This window comes from Somniosus microcephalus, chromosome 3, assembly GCF_052327205.1.
Source record: "Somniosus microcephalus isolate GS21.2 chromosome 3, FLI_Smic_1.0, whole genome shotgun sequence".
NCBI lineage: Eukaryota > Metazoa > Chordata > Chondrichthyes > Squaliformes > Somniosidae > Somniosus > Somniosus microcephalus.
In genome coordinates, this window is record NC_140989.1 from 8,312,649 (window position 1) to 8,338,000 (window position 25,352).

General features: G+C 49.4%; 1 protein-coding gene across 1 annotated transcript in view; it reads right to left on the bottom strand.

Moving 5' to 3' along the window:
• LOC147120823 (protein-tyrosine kinase 2-beta-like) overlaps positions 1–25,352 on the bottom strand; it is a 389,336-nt gene that overhangs the window by 142,968 nt on the left and 221,016 nt on the right. The window contains exons 11-12 of the mRNA XM_085978989.1: positions 15,299–15,416; positions 7,401–7,440 (exon numbers count right to left, since the gene is read on the bottom strand). Of these exons, the coding sequence (XP_085835115.1) occupies positions 7,401–7,440; positions 15,299–15,416 (158 nt within the window). The remainder of the gene's footprint in view (positions 1–7,400; positions 7,441–15,298; positions 15,417–25,352) is intronic.

The following is a 25,352-nucleotide window of genomic DNA, read 5'->3' on the forward strand; positions in this document are numbered from 1 at the left end:
CCCATGGTCTCGCCCCTTCCTATCTCTGTAACCTCCTCCATGGCCTCCCCCCTCCCTATCTCTGTAACCTCCTCCAGCCCTACAAACCTCCATGGCCTCACCCCTCCCAATCTCTGTACCCTCCTCCATGGCCTCGCCCTTCCCTATCTCTGTAATCTCCACCATGGTCCCGCCCCTCCCTAGCTCTGTAATCTCCTCCATGGCCTCACCTCTCCCTATCTCTGTAATCTCCTCCATGGTCCCGCCCCTCCCTATCTCTGTAACCTCCTCCATGGCCTCGCCCCTCCCTATCTCTGTAACCTCCTCCATGGTATCGCCCCTCCCTATCTCTGTAACCTCCTCCATGGTCTCGCCCCTCCCTATCTCTGTAACCTCCTCCATGGTCCCGCCCCTCCCGATCGCTGTAATCTGCTCTATGGCCTCGCCCCTCCCTATCCCTGTAATCTCCTCCATGGCCTCACCCCTCCCTATGTCTGTAATCTCCTCCATGGTCCTGCCCCTCCCTATCTCTGTAACCTCCTCCATTATCTCGCCCCTCCCTATCTCTGGAATCTCCTCCATGGTCCTGCCCCTCCCTATCTCTGTAACCTCCTCCATGGCCTCACCCCTCCCTATCTCTGTAACCTCCTCCATGGTCTCACCCCTCCCTATCTCTGTAAGCTCCTCCATGGTCTCGCCCCTCCCTATCTCTGTAACCTCCTCCATGGTCCCACCCCTCCCTATCTCTGTAATCTCCTCCATGGTCTCGCCCCTCCCTATCTCTGTAATCTCCTCCATGGCCTCGCCCCTCCCTATCTCTGTAATCTCCTCCATGGCCTCGCCCCTCCCTATCTCTGTAATCTCCTCTATGGTCCTGCCCCTCCCAATCTCTGTAACCTCCTCCATTATCTCGCCCCTCCCTATCTCTGTAATCTCCTCCATGGTCTCTCCCCTCCCTATCTCTGTAATCTCCTCCATGGTCTCGCCTCTTCCTATTTCTGTAACTTCCTCCATGGTCTCGCCACTCCCTATCTCTAATCTCCTCCATGGTCCCACCCCTCCCTATCTCTGTAATCTCCTCCATGGACTCGCCCCTCCCTATCTCTGTTATTTCCTGCATGGCCTCGCCCCTCCCTATCTCTGTAATCTCCTCTATGGTCCTGCCCCTCACTATCTCTGTAACCTCCTCCATTATCTCGCCCCTCCCTATCTCTGTAATCTCCTCCATGGTCTCACCCCTCCCTATCTCTGTACTCTCCTCCATGGTCTCGCCCCTTCCGATCTCTGTAACTTCCTCCATGGTCCTGCCCCTTCCTATCTCTGTAATCTCCTCCATGGTCCCGCCCCTCCCTATCTCTGTAATCTCCTCCATGGTTTCACCCCTCCCTATCTCTGTAATCTCCTCCAAGGTCTCACCCCTCCCTATCTCTGTAATCTCCTCCATGGCCTCGCCCCTCCCTATTTCTGTAATCTCCTCCATGGCCTCGCCCCCCCCTATCTCTGTAATCTCCTCCATGGTCCTGCCCCTCCCTATTTCTGTAACCTCCTCCATGGTCTCGCCCCTCCCTATCTCTGTAATCTCCTCCATTGTCTCGCCCCTCCCTATCTCTGTAACCTCCTCCATGGCCTCGCCCTTCCCTATCTCTGTAATCTCCTCCATGGTCTCGCCACTCCCTATCTCTGTAATCTCCTCCATGGTCCTGCCCCTCCCTATCTCTGTAACCTCCTCCATGGCCTCGCCCCTCCCTATCTCTGTAGCCTCCTCCATGGTCTCACCCCTCCCTATCTCTGTAACCTCCTCCATGTTCTCTCCCCTCCCTATCTCTGTAACATCCTCCATGGTCCCGCCCCTCCCTATCTCTGTAATCTCCTCCATGGTCTCGCCCCTCCCTATCTCTGTAATCTCCTCCATGGTCTCGCACCTCCCTATCTCTGTAATCTCCTCCATGGACTCGCCCCTCCCTATCTCTGTAATCTCCTCCATGGCCTCACCCCTCCCTATCTCTGTAATCTCCTCCATGGCCTCGCCCCTCCCTATCTCTGTAATTTCCTCCATGGTCCTGCCCCTCCCTATCTCTGTAACCTCCTCCATTATCTCGCCCCTCCCTATCTCTGGAATCTCCTCCATGGTCTCGCCCCTCCCTATCTCTGTAATCTCCTCCATGGTCTCGCCCCTCCCTATCTCTGTAACTTCCTCCATGGTCCCGCCTCTCCCTATCTCTGTAATCTCCTCCATGGTCTCACCCCTCCCTGTCTCTGTAATCTCCTCCATGGCCTCGCCTCTCCCTATCTCTGTAACTTCCTCCATGGTCCCGCCCCTCCCTATCTCTGTAATCTCCTCCATGGCCTCGCCCCTCCCTATCTCTGTAATCTCCTCCATGGCCTCGCCCCTCCCTATCTCTGTAACCTCCTCCAGCTGAACATCTGTCCCAGCACTCTGTTTCTCTGAATATAGTTTCTTGCACATCCCATCTCCCTTCAGTCCACATTTGGCGGCCGTGCCTTCAGCCACCTAGCCACGAAGCTCTGAAATTCCCTCCCTAAACCCGGAGGCGTTCTTCCCTCTCCTTCTTTAAGATGCTCCTTGTGGTAAACCACTTTTGTCGTTCACTATCGTTACACTATAGTTATCACTGTTATATCGTTATCACTGTTCACACTGTTGTATCACTATACGAGGTCGCCTCTTGTCACGCTGTTATACCTGGGCTGACCACTGCTGACTCCGCCCATGGCTCCACCTACCTGCCCAGGTATAAAGGTGGTCGACTGGCTGGTATTCCTCCTTGTTGGATCCGATCACCCACGAGGGTGGGCTCTGTTATTTAGCCAATAAAAACCTATAGTTACTTTCTTAACTAGTCGCTTTTCATTGGATGAATTGATAGGTATATCAATTTTATTGGCTAAATTTTAAAATGTCGACACTTGACCAGCCAAACGACCAGCCAAGCGACCAGCCAGACGCCCAGCTACAACAGCCACAGCAGCCAGCCTGGCTGTGAGCCCTCAGACCACCGTACCTGGACCTAAACCCACAGGCAGCAAACTCAGCCCTCGACTTCGAACACTGGCTGAGCTGCTTCGAAGCCTACCTGGGAGAATCCGGCGTGCCTCAGAAATCCATGCTAAGAGTTCTGAACGCCCAAGTGAGCCCTAAAGTATTCGCACTCATCCGGGACCTTAAAACATACGAGGACGCCATCAACCGGCTGAAAAGACAGTACCAAACCCCGGTAAATTCCATGTATGCCAGACACCTCCTAAGATCCCGCCCGCAACAGCCAGGAGAGCCCGTGGAGGAATTTTTACGGGTGCTACAAGCACTCGGCAGAGACTGTAACTTTAAAGCGGTAACGGCGGCAGAAAATACTGAAGACAATGTCCGCGATGCCTTCGTGAAAGGCCTGCGGTCCGACTACACACGGCAAAGACTACTGGAAGCAAGGGACCTCGACCTGGACAAAGCTGCAGCCCTCGCTCTCTCTCTAGAAGTGGCCCATCGGGACCTCGAGGCATACTCAAGGTACTGTAACTCGCGACCCTGGGACTTGGGACCGACCCCGACCGCGATACCCCCCGCAGCAACCCCCCTGGGACCTACCTTAGCGTCGGCGTCCCGGACCCGGTCGAGACCGCCACCCCCGGTACCGGCTCCGACATCGGACCCCCATGATCGGGCCACCGGCTGCTTCTTCTGCGGCCAGGCGAAACACCCGAGGTCGCGCTGCCCACCAGGAACTCTACCTGCTCAAACTGCATGAAGAAAGGCCACTTCGCTAAGGCCTGCAGAGGTGGATCATCAGAGGCCAGCAGTGCCTCATGCGAGCTGTGGGGGCGGCCATCTTCCTTCAAGGCAACAGAGGCCAGCATCCCCACATGTGAGTCATGGGGGTGGCCATCTTTGATACAGGCAACCGACACCAGCAGTGCCTCATGTGAGTTACGGGGGCAGCCATCTTCTCCGCCATTTTGTCCAACCTCGTGGGAGACGCCATTTTACCCACCACGCTCGACCGCCACCGTGCCTCTAGTCCCGACTACCGCCTCACCCGCAGACTACAGCAACTCGCTCAGCTATACACTAGCCTCTGTCTCACTGGACCAAGCCCGCCCGCATCACCTGTCCAAGTCAATGATGGACATCAGAGTAAACGGCCACGCCACGACCTGCCTGTTCGACAGCGGAAGCACGGAGAGTTTCATCCACCCAGACACGGTGAGCCACTACTCCCTCCCTGTCCTGCCAACGCGCAACCGGATCTCAATGGCATCGATATCCCACGCCACAGACATCAGCGGCTACTGTGTTGTGACCCTATCGGTTAAGGGTACGGAGTATAAAAATTTTAAACTCCTCATCCTCCCCCAGCTATGCGCCGCCATCCTACTAGGGCTAGACTTCCAATCCCACCTCCAAAGCGTCACGCTAGCATACGGCGGACCCCTTCCCCCACTCACGGTCAACAACCAACAGATTTTAAACCGCCCACCGCGTAACACCTGCGGCCTATCCACCCTCAAAGTCCCGCCACCTTCCCTGTTCGCTAACCACACCCCCGACTGCAAACCCGTCGCGACCAAGAGCAGGCGGTACAGCGCCGGGGACAGAGCTTTCATTAGCTCTGAGGTGCAGCGTCTCCTGAAGGAGGGCATCATCGAAGGGAGCACCAGCCCCTGGCGTGCCCAGGTCGTGGTAGTTAAGACGGGCAATAAGAACCGCCTGGTCATCGACTACAGCCAGACCATAAACAGGTACACCCAGCTGGACGCATACCCCCTTCCCCGCATATCTGATATGGTCAATCAGATCGCACAATACCGAGTATTCTCTACCATCGACCTTAAGTCAGCATACCACCAACTCCCTATCCGCCCTGAGGACCGCCAGTATACCGCCTTCGAGGCGAATGGCCACCTCTACCACTTCCTTAGGGTTCCCTTCGGCGTCACCAACGGGGTTTCGGTCTTCCAAAGGGAGATGGACCGGATGGTTGACCAGAACGGGCTGCACGCCACATTCCCCTACCTAGATAACGTCACCATGTGCGGCCGCGACCGGCAGGACCATGACGTTAATCTGGAGAGATTCCTCCGTACGGCCCAACGGCTGAACCTCACCTACAATAAGGATAAATGTGTGTTTAACACCTCGCGCCTTGCCATCCTCGGCTGTGTAGTAGAGAACGGAGTCATCGGCCCCGACCCCGAAAGAATGCGTCCCCTCATGGAGCTACCCCTCCCCCAGTGTCCAAAGGCTCTGAAGAGAACCCTGGGGCTCTTCGCCTACTATGCCCAATGGGTGCCCAATTATGCAGACAAAGCCAGACCCCTCATGAAGTCCACATCCTTCCCCCTTACGGAGGAAGCGTGCGCAGCCTTCTCCCTCATTAAGGGAGACATCGCCAAGGCCACAATGCACGCAGTGGACGAGTCCATCCCCTTCCAAGTGGAGAGCGATGCATCCGACTTCGCCCTAGCCGCTACCCTTAACCAGGAGGGGAGACCAGTGGCCTTCTTCTCAAGGACCCTACAGGGCCCTGAGATCTGACACTCGTCGGTCGAGAAGGAGGCCCAAGCGATTGTGGAGGCGGTACGACGCTGGAGGCATTACCTGGCAGGCAAACGATTTACCCTCCTCACCGACCAGCGTTCGGTCGCTTTTATGTTTAATAACAAGCTGAGGGGCAAAATCAAGAATGACAAGATAATGAGGTGGAGAATCGAACTATCCACCTATGATTATGATATCTTGTACCGGCCAGGTAAGCTGAACGATCCCCCTGATGCTCTGTCACGAATTACATGCGCCAGCGCGCAAAGTGATAGACTTCAGACCCTCCACAACGACCTCTGCCACCCCGGGGTCACCAGACTTTACCACTTCATTAAGGCCCGCAACCTGCCATACTCCATCGAGGAGGTCAGGACCATGACCAGGAACTGCCAGACCTGTGCCGAGTGCAAACCGCACTTCTTTAGGCCGGACAGAGCAAGCCTGATCAAGGCCACCCGCCCCTTCGAGCGCCTGAGCATCGACTTTAAGGGGCCCCTCCCGTCCTCTGACCGTAATGTGTACTTCCTCAACATCGTTGATGAGTACTCCCGTTTCCCCTTTGCCTTCCCCTGCCCAGACATGACCAGTACCACGGTCATTTAATGCCTGAACAACCTCTTCGCCTTGTTCGGGTTCCCAAACTACATACATAGTGACCGGGGCTCCTCCTTCATGAGCGAGGAACTCCATCAGTTCCTACTAGTGAGAGGTATTGCTGCAAGCAGGACCACCAGCTACAACCCCCGAGGGAACGGCCAGGTGGAAAGAGAGAACGCGACGGTATGGAAGGCCGTCCTCTTAGCCTTAAAGTCTAAGGGCCTCCCAGCCTCCCGCTGGCAGGAAGTCCTCCCGGCAGCGCTGCATTCCATCTGGTCACTACTCTGCACTGCCATTAACGCCACCCCCCATGAACGAATGTTTGTTTTCCCCAGAAAGTCGACTACGGGAACCACACTACCAACCTGGCTGACCTCCCCGGGGCCCGTCCTGCTGCGAAAGCACGTGAGGGCCCATAAAACGGACCCCCTGGTCGAGAAGGTGAACCTCCTGCACGCCAACCCCCAGTACGCCTATGTGGCTTACCCAGACGGGCGGGAGGACACAGTCTCCTTACGGGACCTCGCACCCTCGGGCATTCCGGAGACACCACCTTTACCCCCCCCCACCCCCCCCCAATTCCAGCTCAGGTAGACGGCACGCCGGAACCCCACGAGCCTTCGCCGACCACGCAGACACCAGCATTAACACCGGATAATGCAACACCACCGCTGCGACGATCAGAAAGGCTTACGAGGCCTCCGGACAGACTGACTTACCAGAACTGGTAGTACACTTCACCCCGCCGGACTCAAATCTAAACAAGGGGTGAATGTGGTAAACCACTTTTGTCATTCACTATCGTTACACTATAGTTATCACTGTTATATCGTTATCACTGTTCACACTGTTGTATCACTATACGAGGTCGCCTCTTGTCACGCTGTTATACCTGGGCTGAACACTGCTGACTCCGCCCATGGCTCCACCTACCTGCCTAGGTATAAAGGTGGTCGACTGGCTGGTATTCCTCCTTGTTGGATCCGATCACCCACGAGGGTGGGCTCTGTTATTTAGCCAATAAAAACCTATAGTTACTTTCTTAACTCGTCGCTTTTCATTGGATGAATTGATAGGTATATCACTCCTTAAAACCTACATCTTTAACCAAACCTTTTAGTCATCCCTCCCAATAACTCCTTCTTTGGCTCGGTGTCAGTTTTTGTCTAGTTGCTGTGAAGCACCTTGGGACATTTTACTATGTTAAATCCAAGTTGTTGTTCTTGAAAATCAGGCCTTGATTGAGATGAAAGGGTTTGATACGTACTGTGCTGGAAGCGCAGGGAGTTGGTTTTTTGAATCGTGATCTGTGGGGGAAAAAATCACAACAGAATTAATACAGAAATGGATCCACCTCTAGACAGCTCCAGCGGTGACACTGTAAATCCGGCGGCATGTTAGTCAGAGGTGTGTTAGTCGGGAGACGTGTTAGTCGGGAGACGTGTTAGTCAGAGGCGTGTTAGTTCGGAGGTGTGTTAGTCGGAGGCGTGTTAGTTGGGAGGCGTGTTAGTCGGGAGGCATGTTAGTTGTAGGCGTGTTAGTCGGAGCCGTGTTAGTCGGAGGCGTGTTAGTCGGAGGCATGTTAGTCGGGAGGCGTGTTAGTCGGAGCCGTGTTAGTCGGAGGCGTGTTAGTCGGAGGCGTGTTAGTCGGAGGCGTGTTAGTCAGGAGACGTGTTAGTCGGAGGCGTGTTAGTCGGAGGCGTGTTAGTCGGAGGCATGTTAGTCAGGAGACGTGTTAGTCGGAGGCGTGTTAGTTGGGAGCCGTGTTAGTCAGGAGGCGTGTTAGTTGGAGGCGTGTTAGTCAGACGCGTGTTAGTCGGGTGGCGTGTTAGCCAGAGGCGTGTTAGTCAGGTGGCGTGTTAGTCAGAGGCGTGTTAGTTGGGTGGCGTGTTAGCCAGAGGCGTGTTAGTCAGAGGCGTGTTAGTCAGACGCGTGTTAGTCGGGTGGCGTGTTAGCCAGAGGCATGTTAGTTGGAGGCGTGTTAGTCAGACGCGTGTTAGTCGGGTGGCGTGTTAGCCAGAGGCGTGTTAGTCGGAGGCGTGTTAGTCGGAGGCGTGTTAGTTGGGAGCCGTGTTAGTCGGAGGCGTGTTAGTCGGAGGCGTGTTAGTTGGGAGCCGTGTTAGTCAGGAGGCGTGTTAGTTGGAGGCGTGTTAGTCAGACGCGTGTTAGTCGGGTGGCGTGTTAGCCAGAGGCGTGTTAGTCAGGTGGCGTGTTAGTCAGAGGCGTGTTAGTCAGAGGTGTGTTAGTCAGGAGGCGTGTTAGTTGGGTGGCGTGTTAGTTGGGTGGCGTGTTAGTCAGAGGTGTGTTAGTCAGAGGCGTGTTAGTCGGGAGGCGTGTTAGTTGGGTGGCATGTTAGTTGGAGGCGTGTTATTCAGAGCCGTGTTAGTTGGGAGGCGTGTTAGTCAGAGGCGTGTTAGTCAGAGGCGTGTTAGTCGGGTGGCGTGTTAGTTGGGTGGCGTGTTAGTCAGAGGTGTGTTAGTCGGGAGGCGTATTAGTTAGGTGGCATGTTAGTCGGGTGGTGTGTTAGTCAGAGGCATGTTAGTCAGGTGGCATGTTAGTCAGAGGCGTGTTAGTCAGAGGCGTGTTAGTCGGAGGCGTGTTAGTCGGGAGACGTTAGTCAGAGATGTGTTAGTCGGAGGCGTGTTAGTCAGGAGGCGTGTTAGTAGGGTGGCACGTTAGTCGGAGACGTGTTAGTCAGAGGCGTGTTAGTCAGAGGCGTGTTAGTCAGAGGCGTGTTAGTCAGAGGCGTGTTAGTCAGGCATGTTAGTCAGAGGCGTGTTGGTCAGAGGCGTGTTAGTCGGGAGGCGTGTTAGTCGGAGGTGTGTTAGTCGGGAGACGTGTTGGTCGGAGGCGTGTTGGTGGGAGGCGTGTTAGTTGGGAGGTGTGTTGGTCAGAGGCGTGTTGGTCGGAGGCGTGTTGGTCAGAGGCGTCTTAGTCGGGTGGCGTGTTAGTTGGTGTTTTGATTTCTTTTTGGGTTCAATAAAAACTCATTTCTGAAAGAGAATGTTGTTTAATCTAAAGTCTTATTCAAGACTTTCTACAGCTTTTTACAGAACACACTATGCTGTGATGCATCTAGAATGAAACTGAAAGTAAAACTCCTCTGGACTGCTTGTCTCTCACATGACCTCTGCTGGTCAGGCACAAGTAATCAAACACAGACAAATATCATCACTATTTGCTGATATCATTACATCTCCCTTTCTTAAAACAAAAGTATTTTACTTTTAACTAACAACATTTAATGAACTTACATTATCATTATCATGATCAAGGTTTTTTACCCTTGCTTTGTGTGTTCACATGAAATATGTCAATACACTAGAACTTGAAGAAAGAATAAGATAACATTACTTCCTTCTTTAACAATAGTCCTTAAATTGGCTCAATGAGTCTCTCAGGAGGCTTCACGTGTCTTGAGGATTTTCTGATTGATTGTCCTTGAATCTGAGTTGTTGCCTCAGATGATTGGTTCTCAGCTGTGTGATCAGGTTGTTCACCAGTATCAGTCTCTTGACCTGCTGTGGCTGGTCCCATGAGAAGATCTCGACGATTTCTTCTCAGAACAGCACCCTCATCTGTCTGAATGGTGTATGATCTTGGTTGAACTTCACTCAGGACAGTTCCCTTCTGAGTCCATGTGTTTGTTTTGTCTTTCAACCTTACTTGGTCACCAGTGTGGAGTTCAGGTAGGTTTTGTGTTCCTCTGTCATAGTAGTACTTTTGCTTTTCTTTCTGTTGCTCTTTGAACTTCCTCACTTTCTCCCCCTCTTTTGTTTTCAGGAGGTTCTCCGGGATGGGTAGGTTTGACCTTAGCCGACGTCCCATCAGGAGTTGGGCTGGTGACATACCACATTCGAGCGGCGTTGTGCGGTATACAAGCATGCTTTGGTAGAAGTCAGTTCCACTGTCTTTTGCCTTGTACATCAGTCTTTTCACTGTCTGGACCGATTTTTCCACTAGTCCATTGGACTGTGGATAGTGAGGACTTGACGTTGTGTGGGCAAAGTCCCACTCTTTGGCAAAGTGTTGGAAATTTACATTGTTAAACTGGGGTCCGTTGTCTGTGAAGACCTCGCTTGCCACGCCATGTCTGGAGAATATGGCTTTCATACTTCTTATCACAGCTTCTGCAGTGGTGGTGTACAGTCTACAAACCTCTGGATACAGGGAGTAATAGTCTGTGACGACAAGATAGTCCTTCCCTTGACATACGAATAGGTCAGCGCCTACCTTCTGGTAAAGTCTGTCTGGTGCTGGGTGTGGCTTTAGTGGTTCTACCGGATTGCTTGCTTGATATTTCAGGCATATTGTGCAGTTTGACACCTCATTTGTCACATCTTGGTTGATTCGTGGCCAGTACATCACCTCTCGTGCTCTTTTCTTACACTTTTCGATTCCCAGATGTCCTCCATGGATCTTTTTTAGCATCTCTCTTCTCAGACTCTTTGGGATAACTATTTTACTTCCTTTGTAGATGATGTCTTCGACCACTGATAGTTCCGCCCTGCAGTTCCAGTACTCTGCTATATCAAGTGAGCAGTCTTGCTTCATGTTGGGCCATCCATCCAAGATGCTTTTTCTCAGTCGTCTCATTGTTTCATCTTTGTTTGTCTCAGTCTTTATGAGCTCCATTTTTGCATCTGCTATGGGCAGTGCACTTGTGATCATGTCCACGTAGGCGTTCACTTTTTCATCCATTGTGGTGTTTGCGGGCTCACTTGGGTCAACAGCTCTGGACAACGTGTCTGCTGTATACATCAGCTTACCCGGTGTGTACGCAACATTCAGTGTATAGCGTTGCAGCCTGATCATCATTCTTTGTATTCTAAGCGGACAGCTATTCAGTGGCTTTTGGAACAATGCAATCAAGGGCTTATGGTCAGTCTCTACACTGATTGCTTGTCCTGCCACAAACTGGTGAAATCTTTCACAGGCGTATGTGATGCTGAGCAGCTCCTTTTCTATTTGAGCATATCGCGTCTCCGCGTCTGTCATTGAGCGCGATGCATATGCAATAGGTTGCCAGTAGTCATATTGTTGCAGAAGAACGGCACCGAGCCCACTCTGTGATGCATCTGATGATATCTTGATGGGTCTCGCTGGGTCATAAAACCTCAGAACTGGTTCCTCTGTGAGCAGTTTCTTTAGATTGCTCCATGACTTCTCATGCTCATGATTCCATTCCCATTCTATGTTCTTTTCAGTTAGTCTTCTCAGTGGCGCTATTTTTTCTGAGAGGTTGGATATGAATTTACCCATGTAGTTGATCATTCCATTAAACCTCTGCACGTCCTTTTTGCATTGTGGCCTTGGCATATTCTCAATGGCGGACACCTTTCTGGGATCTGGTCTGATGCCCTCACTGCTAAGGATATCTCCCACGAATGTCAGTTCTGTCACCCCGAGCTGGCATTTCTCTCTATTCAGCTTCAGGTTTGTTTTCCTTGTTGCTTCCAGCACTTTTTTCAGTCTCTCGTCATGCTCAGTTCTCGTGGTTCCCCATACTATGATGTCATCCATTGATGTATCAACTCCCTCCAGGTGCTCATAGATCATATGGATAGTCTTGTGACACACTTCAGGAGCTGAGGCAATGCCAAATGGTAACCTTAGGAATCTGTATCTGCCAAATGGAGTGTTGAACGTGCACAGTCTTGAACTTGCTTCGTCCAGCTTCATCTGCCAAAATCCTGAGGACACATCTAACTTGCTGAAATATTTTGCATTTGCAAACTGTGCCATGATTTCCTCACGTGTAGGAAGCTTGAAGTGCTCTCTCTTTATTGCTCTGTTTAGATCTCTTGGATCCAGGCAAATTCTGAGCTTTCCATTCTTTTTGTCCACTGCGACGAGGGAACTCACCCACTCAGTTGGCTCATCTATCTTCTGAATCACGTTCAGGCTTTCCATCCTGTCCAACTCTGCCTTCAGTTGCTTTTGAAGAGCAAACGGAACTTTTCTGCATGGATGTATGACCGGTGTCATACTTTTATCTACTCTGATCGTGTGTTCTCCTGGAATGCAGCCTAGACCCTTAAATAGGTCTTTGTACTCTTTCATGAGTTCATCATAGACTGTCTCTCCTTCGCTTTCCACAACGAGGACTCTCTTTACCAGGTTCAGTCTCTCACAGGCTTTTAACCCTAGTATGGCTTGCACATCCTTTGGCACCACGATTAATGCTAGCGTGTGCTCTCTGTCCTTGTGTGTTACTTTGACAATGCATCTTCCTTTCACTGGTATATCAGTACCTGAGTATCCGGTCACTTTCACTTGTATTCCATGTAACTTTGGTCTGGGTCTAATTCTCTTAAAATCGGTCTCTGGTATCACATTAACTTGTGCTCCAGTATCCAATTTAAATGGAATGTGTATGTCATTCACTTTTAGTGTCAACATCCAGTCTCTTTCTTCTTTTTTGTTTTCAGACACAACATCTACATTGAATTCCTCTATCTCGCTTTCATCTACTGTATGGACCTTGCTTTGTTGCGCTTGGTTCTTACAGCAACGGGCATAATGGTTGTTTTTGTTGCATCTATTGCATGTTTTACCATATGCTGGACACTTTCTTGGTGGATGCTGTGTACCGCATCGACTACATGGCTTCCAATTGTCCCTTTCATTTCCGTTTGCTGGCCACGTCTCTTTTTTCACATTGGCGCTCTCTTTGTTAAACGGTTTGTATCCGTTCTTTCTCACTGCATCCACGTTGCAGCTACTGTCACTGAACAGCTCCTTTGCCTGCAACTTCACAGTCTCTGTAACCCTACACAGTGCTATGGCTTTTCCCAGGTATGGATCTTGCTCTCTTAGCAGTCTTTCCCTTAGACCATTATCTCGAATACCACACACCAGTCTGTCTTTTATCAGCGAGTCTGAGAGTCCCCCAAATTCACACGATTTGCTCCGGTTTCTCAGTTCAGTCACATGCTGATCAATAGTCTCGCCGATTTTCTGTACACATGTGAAAAATTTGTGCCTCTCAAAGGTCACGTTGCATTTAGGTATGCAGTAGGCCTCAAACTGTTCCATTATTTTATCTAGCTTCATTTTGTCTCCATCAACAGCGAATGTGAAGTTATTATACACCTCCAGCGCTTCATCACCCACGACATGCAAGAACAGTGACGATTTCTGTTTATTACTTTTCTTGTCAGCTCCGATTGCCGCTAAATACAACTCTAAACGTTGTTTGAACCTTCTCCAATTTTCAGCCACATTACCTGTTAATTGAAGCGTCGCCGGTGGGTGTAAACCTTCCATTTTTTCACTTCGTTAGCTATTCTCTAATGGTAAGCAACGATGTTCTCTTCTGGCTTGCTAATATGTGGAGAGCTGATTTCGCTTACTTGCCACAACTGCTTTCACTGTCCCATCAAGTTGCTAACTTCAGATTTTTTCTCTTTCAGCCACTTCTGACATCATGTTTTGATTTCTTTTTGGGTTCAATAAAGACTCATTTCTGAAAGAGAATGTTGTTTAATCTAAAGTCTTGTTCAAGACTTTCTACAGCTTTTTACAGAACACACTATGCTGTGATGCATCTAGAATGAAACTGAAAGTAAAACTCCTCTGGACTGCTTGTCTCTCACATGACCTCTGCTGGTCAGGCACAAGTAATCAAACACAGACAAATATCATCACTATTTGCTGATATCATTACAGTTGGGAGGTGTGTTAATCGGAGACGTGTTAGTCAGAGGCGTGTTAGTTGGGAGGTGTGTTGGTCGGAGGCGTGTTAGTCGGGAGGCGTGTTAGTCAGAGGCGTGTTAGTCGGAGGCATGTTGGTCGGAGGAGTGTTAGTCGGAGGCGTGTTAGTCGGAGGCGTGTTAGTTGGGCGGCCAATCCAATCGCTTCAGTTTTCCACTTAGGTTTAAATGACTCACATAGTGTCCAATTAGGGCAGCTTTGGATTCTGGGCCCATGTCGACTATGAACTGGATTAAGAATGTACAACCCTGACAGCCAATGGGCAGAGGAGAGTTACATCCCATCAGACTTTGTAAAGTCATAAGAACATAAGAAATAGGAGCAGGAGTCAGCCGTATAGCCCCTCGAGCCTGCTCCACCATTCAATAAGATATTGGCTGATCCTCTACCTCATCTCCACTTTCCTGCCCGATCCCCATATCCCTTGATTCCCTTAATATCCAAAAACAATCAATCTCAGCGTTGAATATAGTCAATGATTGAGCCTCCACAGCCCTCTGGGGAAGAGAATTCCAAAGATTCACCACCCTCGGAGTGAAGAAATGTCTCATCTCAGTCCTAAATGGCCGACCCCTTATCCTGAGACTGTGACCCCTGGTTCTAGACTCCCCAGCCAGGGGAAACATCCTCCCAGCATCCACCCTGTCATGCCCTGTAAGAATTTTGTATGTTTCAATGAGATCACCTCTCATTCTTCTAAACTCTAGAGAATATAGGCCTAGTCTACTCAATCTCTCCTCATAGGACAATCCCCCCAACCCAGGAACCAGTCTGGTGAACCTTCATTGCACTCCCTCTATGGCAAGTATATCCTTCCTTAGGTAAGGAGACCAGAACTGTGCACAACACTCCAGGTGTGGTCTCACCAGTGCCCTGTATAATTGCAGCAAGACTTCTTTACTTTTATACTCAAATCCTCTTGTAATAAAGGCCAACATACCATTTGCTTTCCTAATTACCTGAAAGAAAAACATTTGCAGGGCTGTGGGGAAAGGGTAGGGGAGTGGGACCAGTTGAGGAGCACTTGCAGAGAGCGGGCACGGGCTCGACGGGCCGAATGGCCTTCTTCCGTGCTGTAACCGTTCCATTCTATAATTGGTTGCTGGACCTGCCTGTTAACTTTCAGTGATTCGTGTACAAGGACACCCAGGTCCCTCTGAACACCAACATTTCCCAATCTCTCACCAGTTAAAAAATACTCGGCATTTCTATTAATCCTTTAAGAAACATGCTTGGAGGAGGGATGATACATTGACCACCTTCCAAGAACCCAGACTGGAGTCGAATCGTTTGGCAGGTCATTCTGGTCCCCACAGTCTATTACACAAGCAACTGTTTGGAAAGTTGTCAGACAAAAAATACACAAATATATACACATGAAACATCAAAAATAAATGTGTTATATTTAATATAACACATTTAGACAGGAATGCCGTTCCCGCTCGCTACCTTGCGTCGGCCTTGTGATAAAGGAGGCTGTTGTTTCACCATCCAGCCGGCAGTACCCATCGATTAAATCCGCCATGTTCTCCGCCATCGCCAATGAAGAGGTTGTAATTGTCAATGGCTGTAGAATAAATAAAAAGGTGACCGCTCGTCTCATTGTAACTATTACTGTATTAGAACAAAGGTTTCTAGTACATCAGGGCAGATACAGGCAGACCAGTCAAAAATAAAGCAGTTCTCAATCAGCTAGATCATCATATATAATCCCAATGGACCAAACCACACCCCCTTCATCATATAGAATCCCAATGGACCCAACCACATGCACCCTCATCATATAGAATCCCAATGGACCCAACCACACCCCCCTCATCAACAGAATCCCAATGGACCAAACCACACACCCGCTCATCATATAGAATCCCAATGGAACAAACCACATACCCCCTCATCATTTGGAATCCCAATGTACCCAACCACACTCCCCTCATCATATAGAATCCCAATGGACCCAAACACACTCCCCTCATCATATAGAATCCCAATGGACCAAACCACATCCCCCTCATCATACAGAATCCCAATGGACCCAACCACACTCCCCCCATCATATAGAATCCCAATGGATCCAACCACACTCACCTCATCATATAGAATCCCAATGGATCCAACCACACTCCCCTCATCAGATAGAATCCCAATGGACTGAACCACACTCCCCCTCATCATATAGAATCCCAATGGACTGAACCACACTCCCCCTCATCATATAGAATCCCAATGGACCCAATCACACTCACCCATCATATAGAATCCCAATGGACCCAACCACACTCCCGTCATCATATAGAATCCCAATGGACCCAACCACACTCCCCCCATCATATAGAATCCCAATGGACCCAACCACACTCCCCTCATCATATAGAACCCCAATGGACCAAACCACACTCCCGACATCATATAGAATCCCAATGGAACAAACCACACACACCCTCATCATATAGAATCCCAATGGACCCAACCACACTCCCCTCATCATATAGAATCCCAATGGACCCAACCACACTCTCCTCATCATATAGAATCCCAATGGAACCACCCACACTCCCCTCACCATATAGAATCCCAATCGACCAAACCACACTCTCCTCATCATATAGAATCCCAATGGACCCAACCACACTCCCCTCATCATATAGAATCCCAATCGACCAAACCACACTCTCCTCATCATATAGAATCCCAATGGAACCACCCACACTCCCCTCATCATATAGAATCCCAATGGACCAAACCACACACACCCTCATCATATAGAATCCCAATGGACCCAACCACACTCCCGTCATCATGTAGAATCTCAATGGACCCAACCACACCGCCCTCATCATATAGAATCCTAAAGGACGCAACCACACACCCACTCATCATATAGAATCCCAATCGACCCAACCACACACCCCTACATCATATAGAATCCCAATGGACCAAACCACACTCCCCTCATCATATAGAATCCCAATGGACCCAACCACACTCCCCCCACATCATATAGAATCCCAATGGACCCAACCACACTCCCCATCATCATATAGAATCCCAATGGACCCAACCACACTCCCCCATCATATAGAATCCCAATGGACCCAGCCACACACCCCTCATCATATAGAATCCTAATGGACCCAACCACACAAACCCTCATCATATAGAATCCCAATGGACCCAACCACACAAACCCTCATCATATAGAATCCCAATGGACCCAACCACAGTCCCCTCATCAAATAGAATCACAATGGACCCAACCACACTCCCCCTCATCATATAGAATCCCAATGGACCCAACCACACTCCCCTCATCATATAGAATCCCAATGGACCCAACCACACACCCCTCATCATATAGAATCCCAATGGACCAAACCACACTCCCCTCATCATATCGAATCCCAATGGACCCAACCACACACCCCTCATCATGTAGAATCCCAATGGACCCAACCACACTCCCCCTCATCATATAGAATCCCAATGGACCCAACCACACTCGCCTCATCATTTAGCATCCCAATGGACCCAACCAGACACCCCTCATCATGTAGAATCCCAATGGACCAAACCACACTCCCCCATCATATAGAATCCGAATGGACCCAACCACCCCCCCTCATCATATAGAATCCCAATGGACCCAACCACACAACCCTCATCATATAGAATCCCAAAGGACCCAACCACACCCCCCATCATATAGAATCCCAATGGACCAAACCACACAAACCCTCATCAAATAGAATCCCAATGGACCCAACCACACAACCCCTCATCATATAGAATCACAATGGACCCAACCACAGTCCCCTCATCATATAGAATCTCAATGGACCCAACCACACTCCCCCTCATCATATAGAATCCCAATGGACCCAACCAAACTCCCCTCATCATATAGAATCCCAATGGACCCAACCACACTCCCCTCATCATATAGAATCCCAATGGACCCAACCACACACCCCTCATCATGTAGAATCCCAATGGACCAAACCACAATCCCCCCATCATATAGAATCCCAATGGACCCAACCACCCCCCCTCATCATACAGAATCCCAATGGACCCAACCACACACCCCTCATCATTTAGAATCCCAATGGACCAAACCACACTCCCCCATTATATAGAATCCCAATGGACCCAACCACCCCCCCTCATCATATAGAATTCCAATGGACCCAATCACACTCCCCTCATCATATAAAATCCCAATGGACCCAACCACACTCCCCCCATCATATAGAATCCCAATGGACCCAACCACACACCCTCATCATGTAGAATCCCAATGGACCAAACCACACTTCCCCCATCATATAGAATCCCAATGGACCCAACCACCCCCCCTCATCATATAGAATCCCAATGGACCCAACCACACACCCCTCATCATGTAGAATCCCAATGGACCAAAGCAGACTCCCCTCATCATATAGAATCCCAAAGGACACAACCACACACCCCCATCATATAGAATCCCAATGGACACAACAACACAGACCCTCATCATATAGAATCACAATGGACCCAACCACAGACCCCTCATCATATAGAATCTCAATGGACCCAACCACACTCCCCCTCATCATATATAATCCCAATGGACCCAACCACACACCCCCATCATATAGAATCCCAATGGACCAAACCACACTCACCCCATCATATAGAATCCCAATGGACCCAACCACACCCCCTTCATCATATAAAATCCCAATGGACTCAACCACACACCCCTCATCATATAGAATCCCAATGGACCAAACCACACTCCCCTCATCATATAGAATCCCAATGGACCCAACCACACTCCCCGCATCATATAGAATCTCAATGGACGCAACCACACAACCCCTCATCATATAGAAACCCAATGGACCAAACCACACTCCCCCCATCATATAGAATCCCAATGGACCAAACCACACTCCCCTCATCATAGAGAATCCCAATGGACCAAACCACAATCCCCCATCATATAGAATCCCATTGGACCCAACCACACCCCCCCATCATATAGAATCCCAATGGCCCAAACCACACTCCCCCCATCATATAGAATCCCAATGGACCCAACCACACCCCCATCATCATATAGAATCCCAATGGACCCGACCACACTCTCCCATCATATAGAATCCGAATGGACCCAACCACACTCCCCTCATCATATAGAATCCCAATGGACCAAACCACACTCCCCCCATCATATAGAATCCGAATGGACCCAACCACACTCCTCTCATCATATAGAATCCCAATGGACCAAACCACACTCCCCCATCATATAGAATCCCAATGGACGAAACCACACTCCCCTCATCATATAGAACCCCAATGGACCAAACCACACTCCCCCCATCATATAGAATCCCAATGGAACCAACCACATCCCCCCATCATATAAAATCCGAATGGACCAAACCACACTCCCCCCATCATATAGAATCCCAATGGACCCAACCACACCCCCCTCATCATATAGAATCCCAATGGACCCAACCAAACACCCCTCATCATATGGAATCCCAATGGACCAAACAACACTCCCCTCATCATATAGAATCCCAATGGACCCAACCACAATACCCTCATCATATAGAATCCCAGTGGACCAAACCACACTCCCCTCATCATATAGAATCCCAATGGACCCAACCACACTCCCCTCATCATATGGAATCCCAATGAACCAAATCGCACTCCCCTCATCATATAGAATCCCAATGGACCCAACCACACACCCCTCATCATATAGAATCCCAATGGACCCAACCACACTCCCCTCATCAGATAGAATCCCAGTGGACCAAACCACACTCCCCCCATCATATAGAATCCCAATGGACCAAATCACACTCCCCTCATCATATAGAATCCCAATGGACCCAACCACACTCCCCTCATCATATAGAATCCCAATGGATCCAACCACACTCCCCTCATCATATAGAATCCCAATGGACCCAACCACACTACCCTCATCATATAGAATCCCAGTGGACCAAACCACACTCCCCCCATCATATAGAATCCCAATGGAACCAACCACACCCCCCTCATCATATAGAATCCCAGTGGACCAAACCACACTCCCCCCATCATATAGAATCACAATGGACCAAACCACACTCCCCTCATCATATAGAATCCCAATGGACCCAACCACACTCCCCTCATCATATAGATACCCAATGGACCAAACCACACTCCCCCCATCATTTGGAATCCCAATGGACCCAACCACAACCCCCTCCTCATATAGAATTCCAATGCACCCAACCACACACCCCTCATCATATATAATCCCAATGGACCAAACCACACTCCCCCCATCATATAGAATCCCAATGGACCCAACCACACTCCCGCTCATCATATAGAATCCCAATGGACCAAACCACACTCCCCCTCATCATATAGAATCCCAATGGACCCAACCACACTCCACTCATCATATAGAATCCCAATGGACCCAACCACACTCCCCTCATCATATAGAATCCCAATGGACCCAACCACACTCCCACTCGTCATATAGAATCCCAATGGACCCAACCACACTCCCCTCATCATATAGAATTCCAATGGACCAAAACACACTCCCCTCATCATATAGAATCCCAATGGACCAAACCCCCCCCCATCATATAGAATCCCAATGGACCCAACCACACTCCCCTCATCATATAGAATCCCAAATGGACCCAACCACACTCCCCTCATCATATAGAATCACAATGGACCAAACCACACCCTCCTCATCATATAGAATCCCAATGGACCAAACCACACTCTCCTCATCATATAGAATCCCAATGGACCAAACCACTCTCCCCTCATCATATAGAATCCCAATGGACCCAACCAATCTCCCCTCATCATATAGAATCCCAATGGACCCAACCACACTCCCCTCATCATATAGAATCCCAATGGACCCAACCACACTCCCCTCATCATATAGAAGCCCAATGGACCCAACCACACTCACCTCATCATATAGAATCCCTATGGACCCAACCACACCCCCTCATCATATAGAATCCCAATGGACCCAACCACACCCCCCTCATCATATAGAATCCCAATGGACCAAACCACTCTACCCTCATCATATAGAATCCCAATGGACCCAACCACAATCCCCTCATCATATAGAATCCCAATGGACCAAACCACACTCCCCTCATCATATAGAATCCCAATGGACCAAACCACACTCCCCCTCATCATATAGAATCCCAATGGACACAACCACACCCCCCTCATCATATAGAATCCCAATGGACCCAACCACACACCCCTCATCATATCGAATCCCAATGGACCAAACCACACCCCCCTCATCATATAGAATCCCAATGGACTCAACCACACTCCCCTCATCATATAGAAACCCAATGGACCCAACCACACTCCCCTCATCATATAGAATCCCAATGGAACAAACCACACTCCCGCTCATCATATAGAATCCCATTGGATCAAACCACACTCCCCTCATCATATAGAATCCCAATGGGCCCAACCACACACCCCTCATCATATAGAATCCCAGTGGACCACACCACACTCACCCATCATATAGAATCCCAATGGACCAAACCACACTCCCCTCATCATATAGAATCCCAATGGACCCAACCAGACTCCCCTCATCATATAGAATCCCAATTGACCAAACCACACTCCCCCCATCATTTGGAATCCCAATGGACCCAACCACAACCCCCTCCTCATATAGAAATGCAATGGACCCAACCACACACCCCTCATCATATATAATCCCAATGGACCCAACCACACTCCCGCTCATCATATAGAATCCCAATGGACCAAACCACACTCCCCCTCATCATATAGAATCCCAATGGACCCAACCACACTCCACTCATCATATAGAATCCCAATGGACCCAAGCACACTCCCCTCATCATATAGAATCCCAATGGACCCAACCACACTCCCACTCGTCATATAGAATCCCAATGGACCCAACCACACTCCCCTCATCATATAGAATTCCAATGTACCAAAACACACTCCCCTCATCATATAGAATCCCAATGGACCAAACCACCCCCCATCATATAGAATCCCAATGGACCCAACCACACTCCCCTCATCATATAGAATCCCAAATGGACCCAACCACACTCCCCTCATCATATATAATCACAATGGACCAAACCACACCCTCCTCATCATATAGAATCCCAATGGACCAAACCACACTCTCCTCATCATATAGAATCCCAATGGACCAAACCACTCTCCCCTCATCATATAGAATCCCAATGGACCCAACCAATCTCCCCTCATCATATAGAATCCCAATGGACCCAACCACACTCCCCTCATCATATAGAATCCCAATGGACCCAACCACACTCCCCTCATCATATAGAAGCCCAATGGACCCAACCACACTCACCTCATCATATAGAATCCCTATGGACCCAACCACACCCCCTCATCATATAGAATCCCAATGGACCCAACCACCCCCCCCTCATCATATAGAATCCCAATGGACCAAACCACTCTACCCTCATCATATAGAATCCCAATGGACCCAACCACAATCCCCTCATCATATAGAATCCCAATGGACCAAACCACACTCCCCTCATCATATAGAATCCCAATGGACCAAACCACACTCCCCCTCATCATATAGAATCCCAATGGACACAACCACACCCCCCTCATCATATAGAATCCCAATGGACCCAACCTCACACCCCTCATCATATCGAATCCCAATGGACCAAACCACACCCCCCTCATCATATAGAATCCCAATGGACTCAACCACACTCCCCTCATCATATAGAATCCCAATGGACCCAACCACACTCCCCTCATCATATAGAATCCCAATGGAACAAACCACACTCCCGCTCATCATATAGAATCCCATTGGATCAAACCACACTCCCCTCATCATATAGAATCCCAATGGGCCCAACCACACACCCCTCATCATATAGAATCCCAATGGACCCAACCACACTCCCGCTCATCATATAGAATCACAATGGACCAAACCACACTCCCCCTCATCATATAGAATCGCAATGGACCCAACCACACTCCCGTCATCATACAGAATCCCAATGGCCCCAACCACACTCCCCCTCATCATATAGAATCCCAATGGACCCAACCACACTCCACTCATCATATAGATTCCCAATGGACCAAACCACACTCCCCTCATCATATAGAATCCCAATGGACCAAACCACACTCCCCTCATCATATAGAATCCCAATGGACCCAACCACACTCCCCTCATCATATAGAATCCCAATGGACCCAACCACACTCCCCCTCATCATATAGAATCCCAATGGACCCAACCACACTCCACTCATCATATAGAATCCCAATGGACCCAACCACACTCCCCTCATTATATAGAATCCCAATGGACTCAACCACACACCCCTCATCATATAGAATCCCAATGGACCCAACCACACTCCCCTCATCATATAGAATCCCAATGGACCAAACCACACTCCCCATCATCATAAATAATCCCAATGGACCAAACCACACTCCCCCTCATCATATAGAATCCCAATGGACCCAACCACACCCCCTCATTATATCGAATCCCAATGGACTCAACCACACTCCCCTCATCATATAGAATCCCAATGGAACAAACCACACTCCCCTCATGATATAGAATCCCAATGGACCAAACCACACTCCCCTCATCATATAGAATCCCAATGGACCAAACCACACTCCCCTCATCATATAGAATCCCAATGGACCCAACCACACTCCCCTCATCATATAGAATCCCAATGGACCCAACCACACTCCCCTCATCATGTAGAATCCCAATGGACCAAACCAAACACCCCTCATCATAAAGAATCCCAATGGACCCAACCACACCCCCTCATCATATAGAATCCCAATGGACCCAACCACAATCCCCCTCATCATTAAGAATCCCAATGGACAAAACCACACCCCCCTCATCATATAGAATGCCAATGGACCCACCCACACACCCCTCATCATATAGAATCTCAATGGACCCAACCACACTCCCCTCATCATATAGAATCCCATTGGACCCAACCACAAACCTATCATCATCATATAGAATCCCAATGGACCAAACCACACTCCCCTCATCATATAGAATCCCAATGGACCCAACCACACTCCGCTCATCATATAGAATCCCAATGGACCAAACCACACTCCCCTCGTCATATAGAATCCCAATGGACCCAACTCCCCCCTCATCATATAGAATCCCAATGGACCCAACCACACTCCCCTCATCATATAGAATCCCAATGGACCCAACCACACTCCCCTCATCATATAGAATCCCAATGGACCAAACCACTCTACCCTCATCATATAGAATCCCAATGGACCCAACCACAATCCCCTCATCATATAGAATCCCAATGGACCAAACCACACTCCCCTCATCATATAGAATCCCAATGGACCAAACCACACTCCCCCTCATCATATAGAATCCCAATGGACACAACCACACCCCCCTCATCATATAGAATCCCAATGGACCCAACCACACACCCCTCATCATATCGAATCCCAATGGACCAAACCACACCCCCCTCATCATATAGAATCCCATTGGATCAAACCACACTCCCCTCATCATATAGAATCCCAATGGGCCCAACCACACACCCCTCATCATATAGAATCCCAATGGACCCAAACACACTCCCGCTCATCATATAGAATCACAATGGATCAAACCACACTCCCCCTCAACATATAGAATCGCAATGGACCCAACCACACTCCCGTCATCATACAGAATCCCAATGGACCCAACCACACACCCCCTCATCATATAGAATCCCAATGGACCCAACCACACTCCACTCATCATATAGAATCTCAATGGACCCAACCACACTCCCCTCATCATATAGAATCCCAATGGACCAAACCACACTCCCCTCATCATAAAGAATCCCAATGGACCCAACCGCACTCCCCTCATCATATAGAAATGCAATGGACCCAACCACACTCCCCTCATCATGTTGAATCCCAATGGACCAAACCACACTCCCCTCATCATATAGATTCCCAATGGACCAAACCACACTCCCCTCATCATATAGAATCCCAATGGACCAAACCACACTCCCCTCATCATATAGAATCCCAATGGACCCAACCACACTCCCCTCATCATATAGAATCCCAATGGACCCAACCACACTCCCCCTCATCATATAGAATCCCAATGGACCCAACCACACTCCCCTCATCATATAGAATCCCAATGGACCAAACCACACTCCCCCTCATCAAATAGAATCCCAATGGACCCAACCACACTCCCCTCATTATATAGAATCCCAATGGACTCAACCACACACCCCTCATCATATAGAATCCCAATGGACCCAACCACACTCCCCTCATCATATAGAATCCCAATGGACCAAACCACACTCCCCAT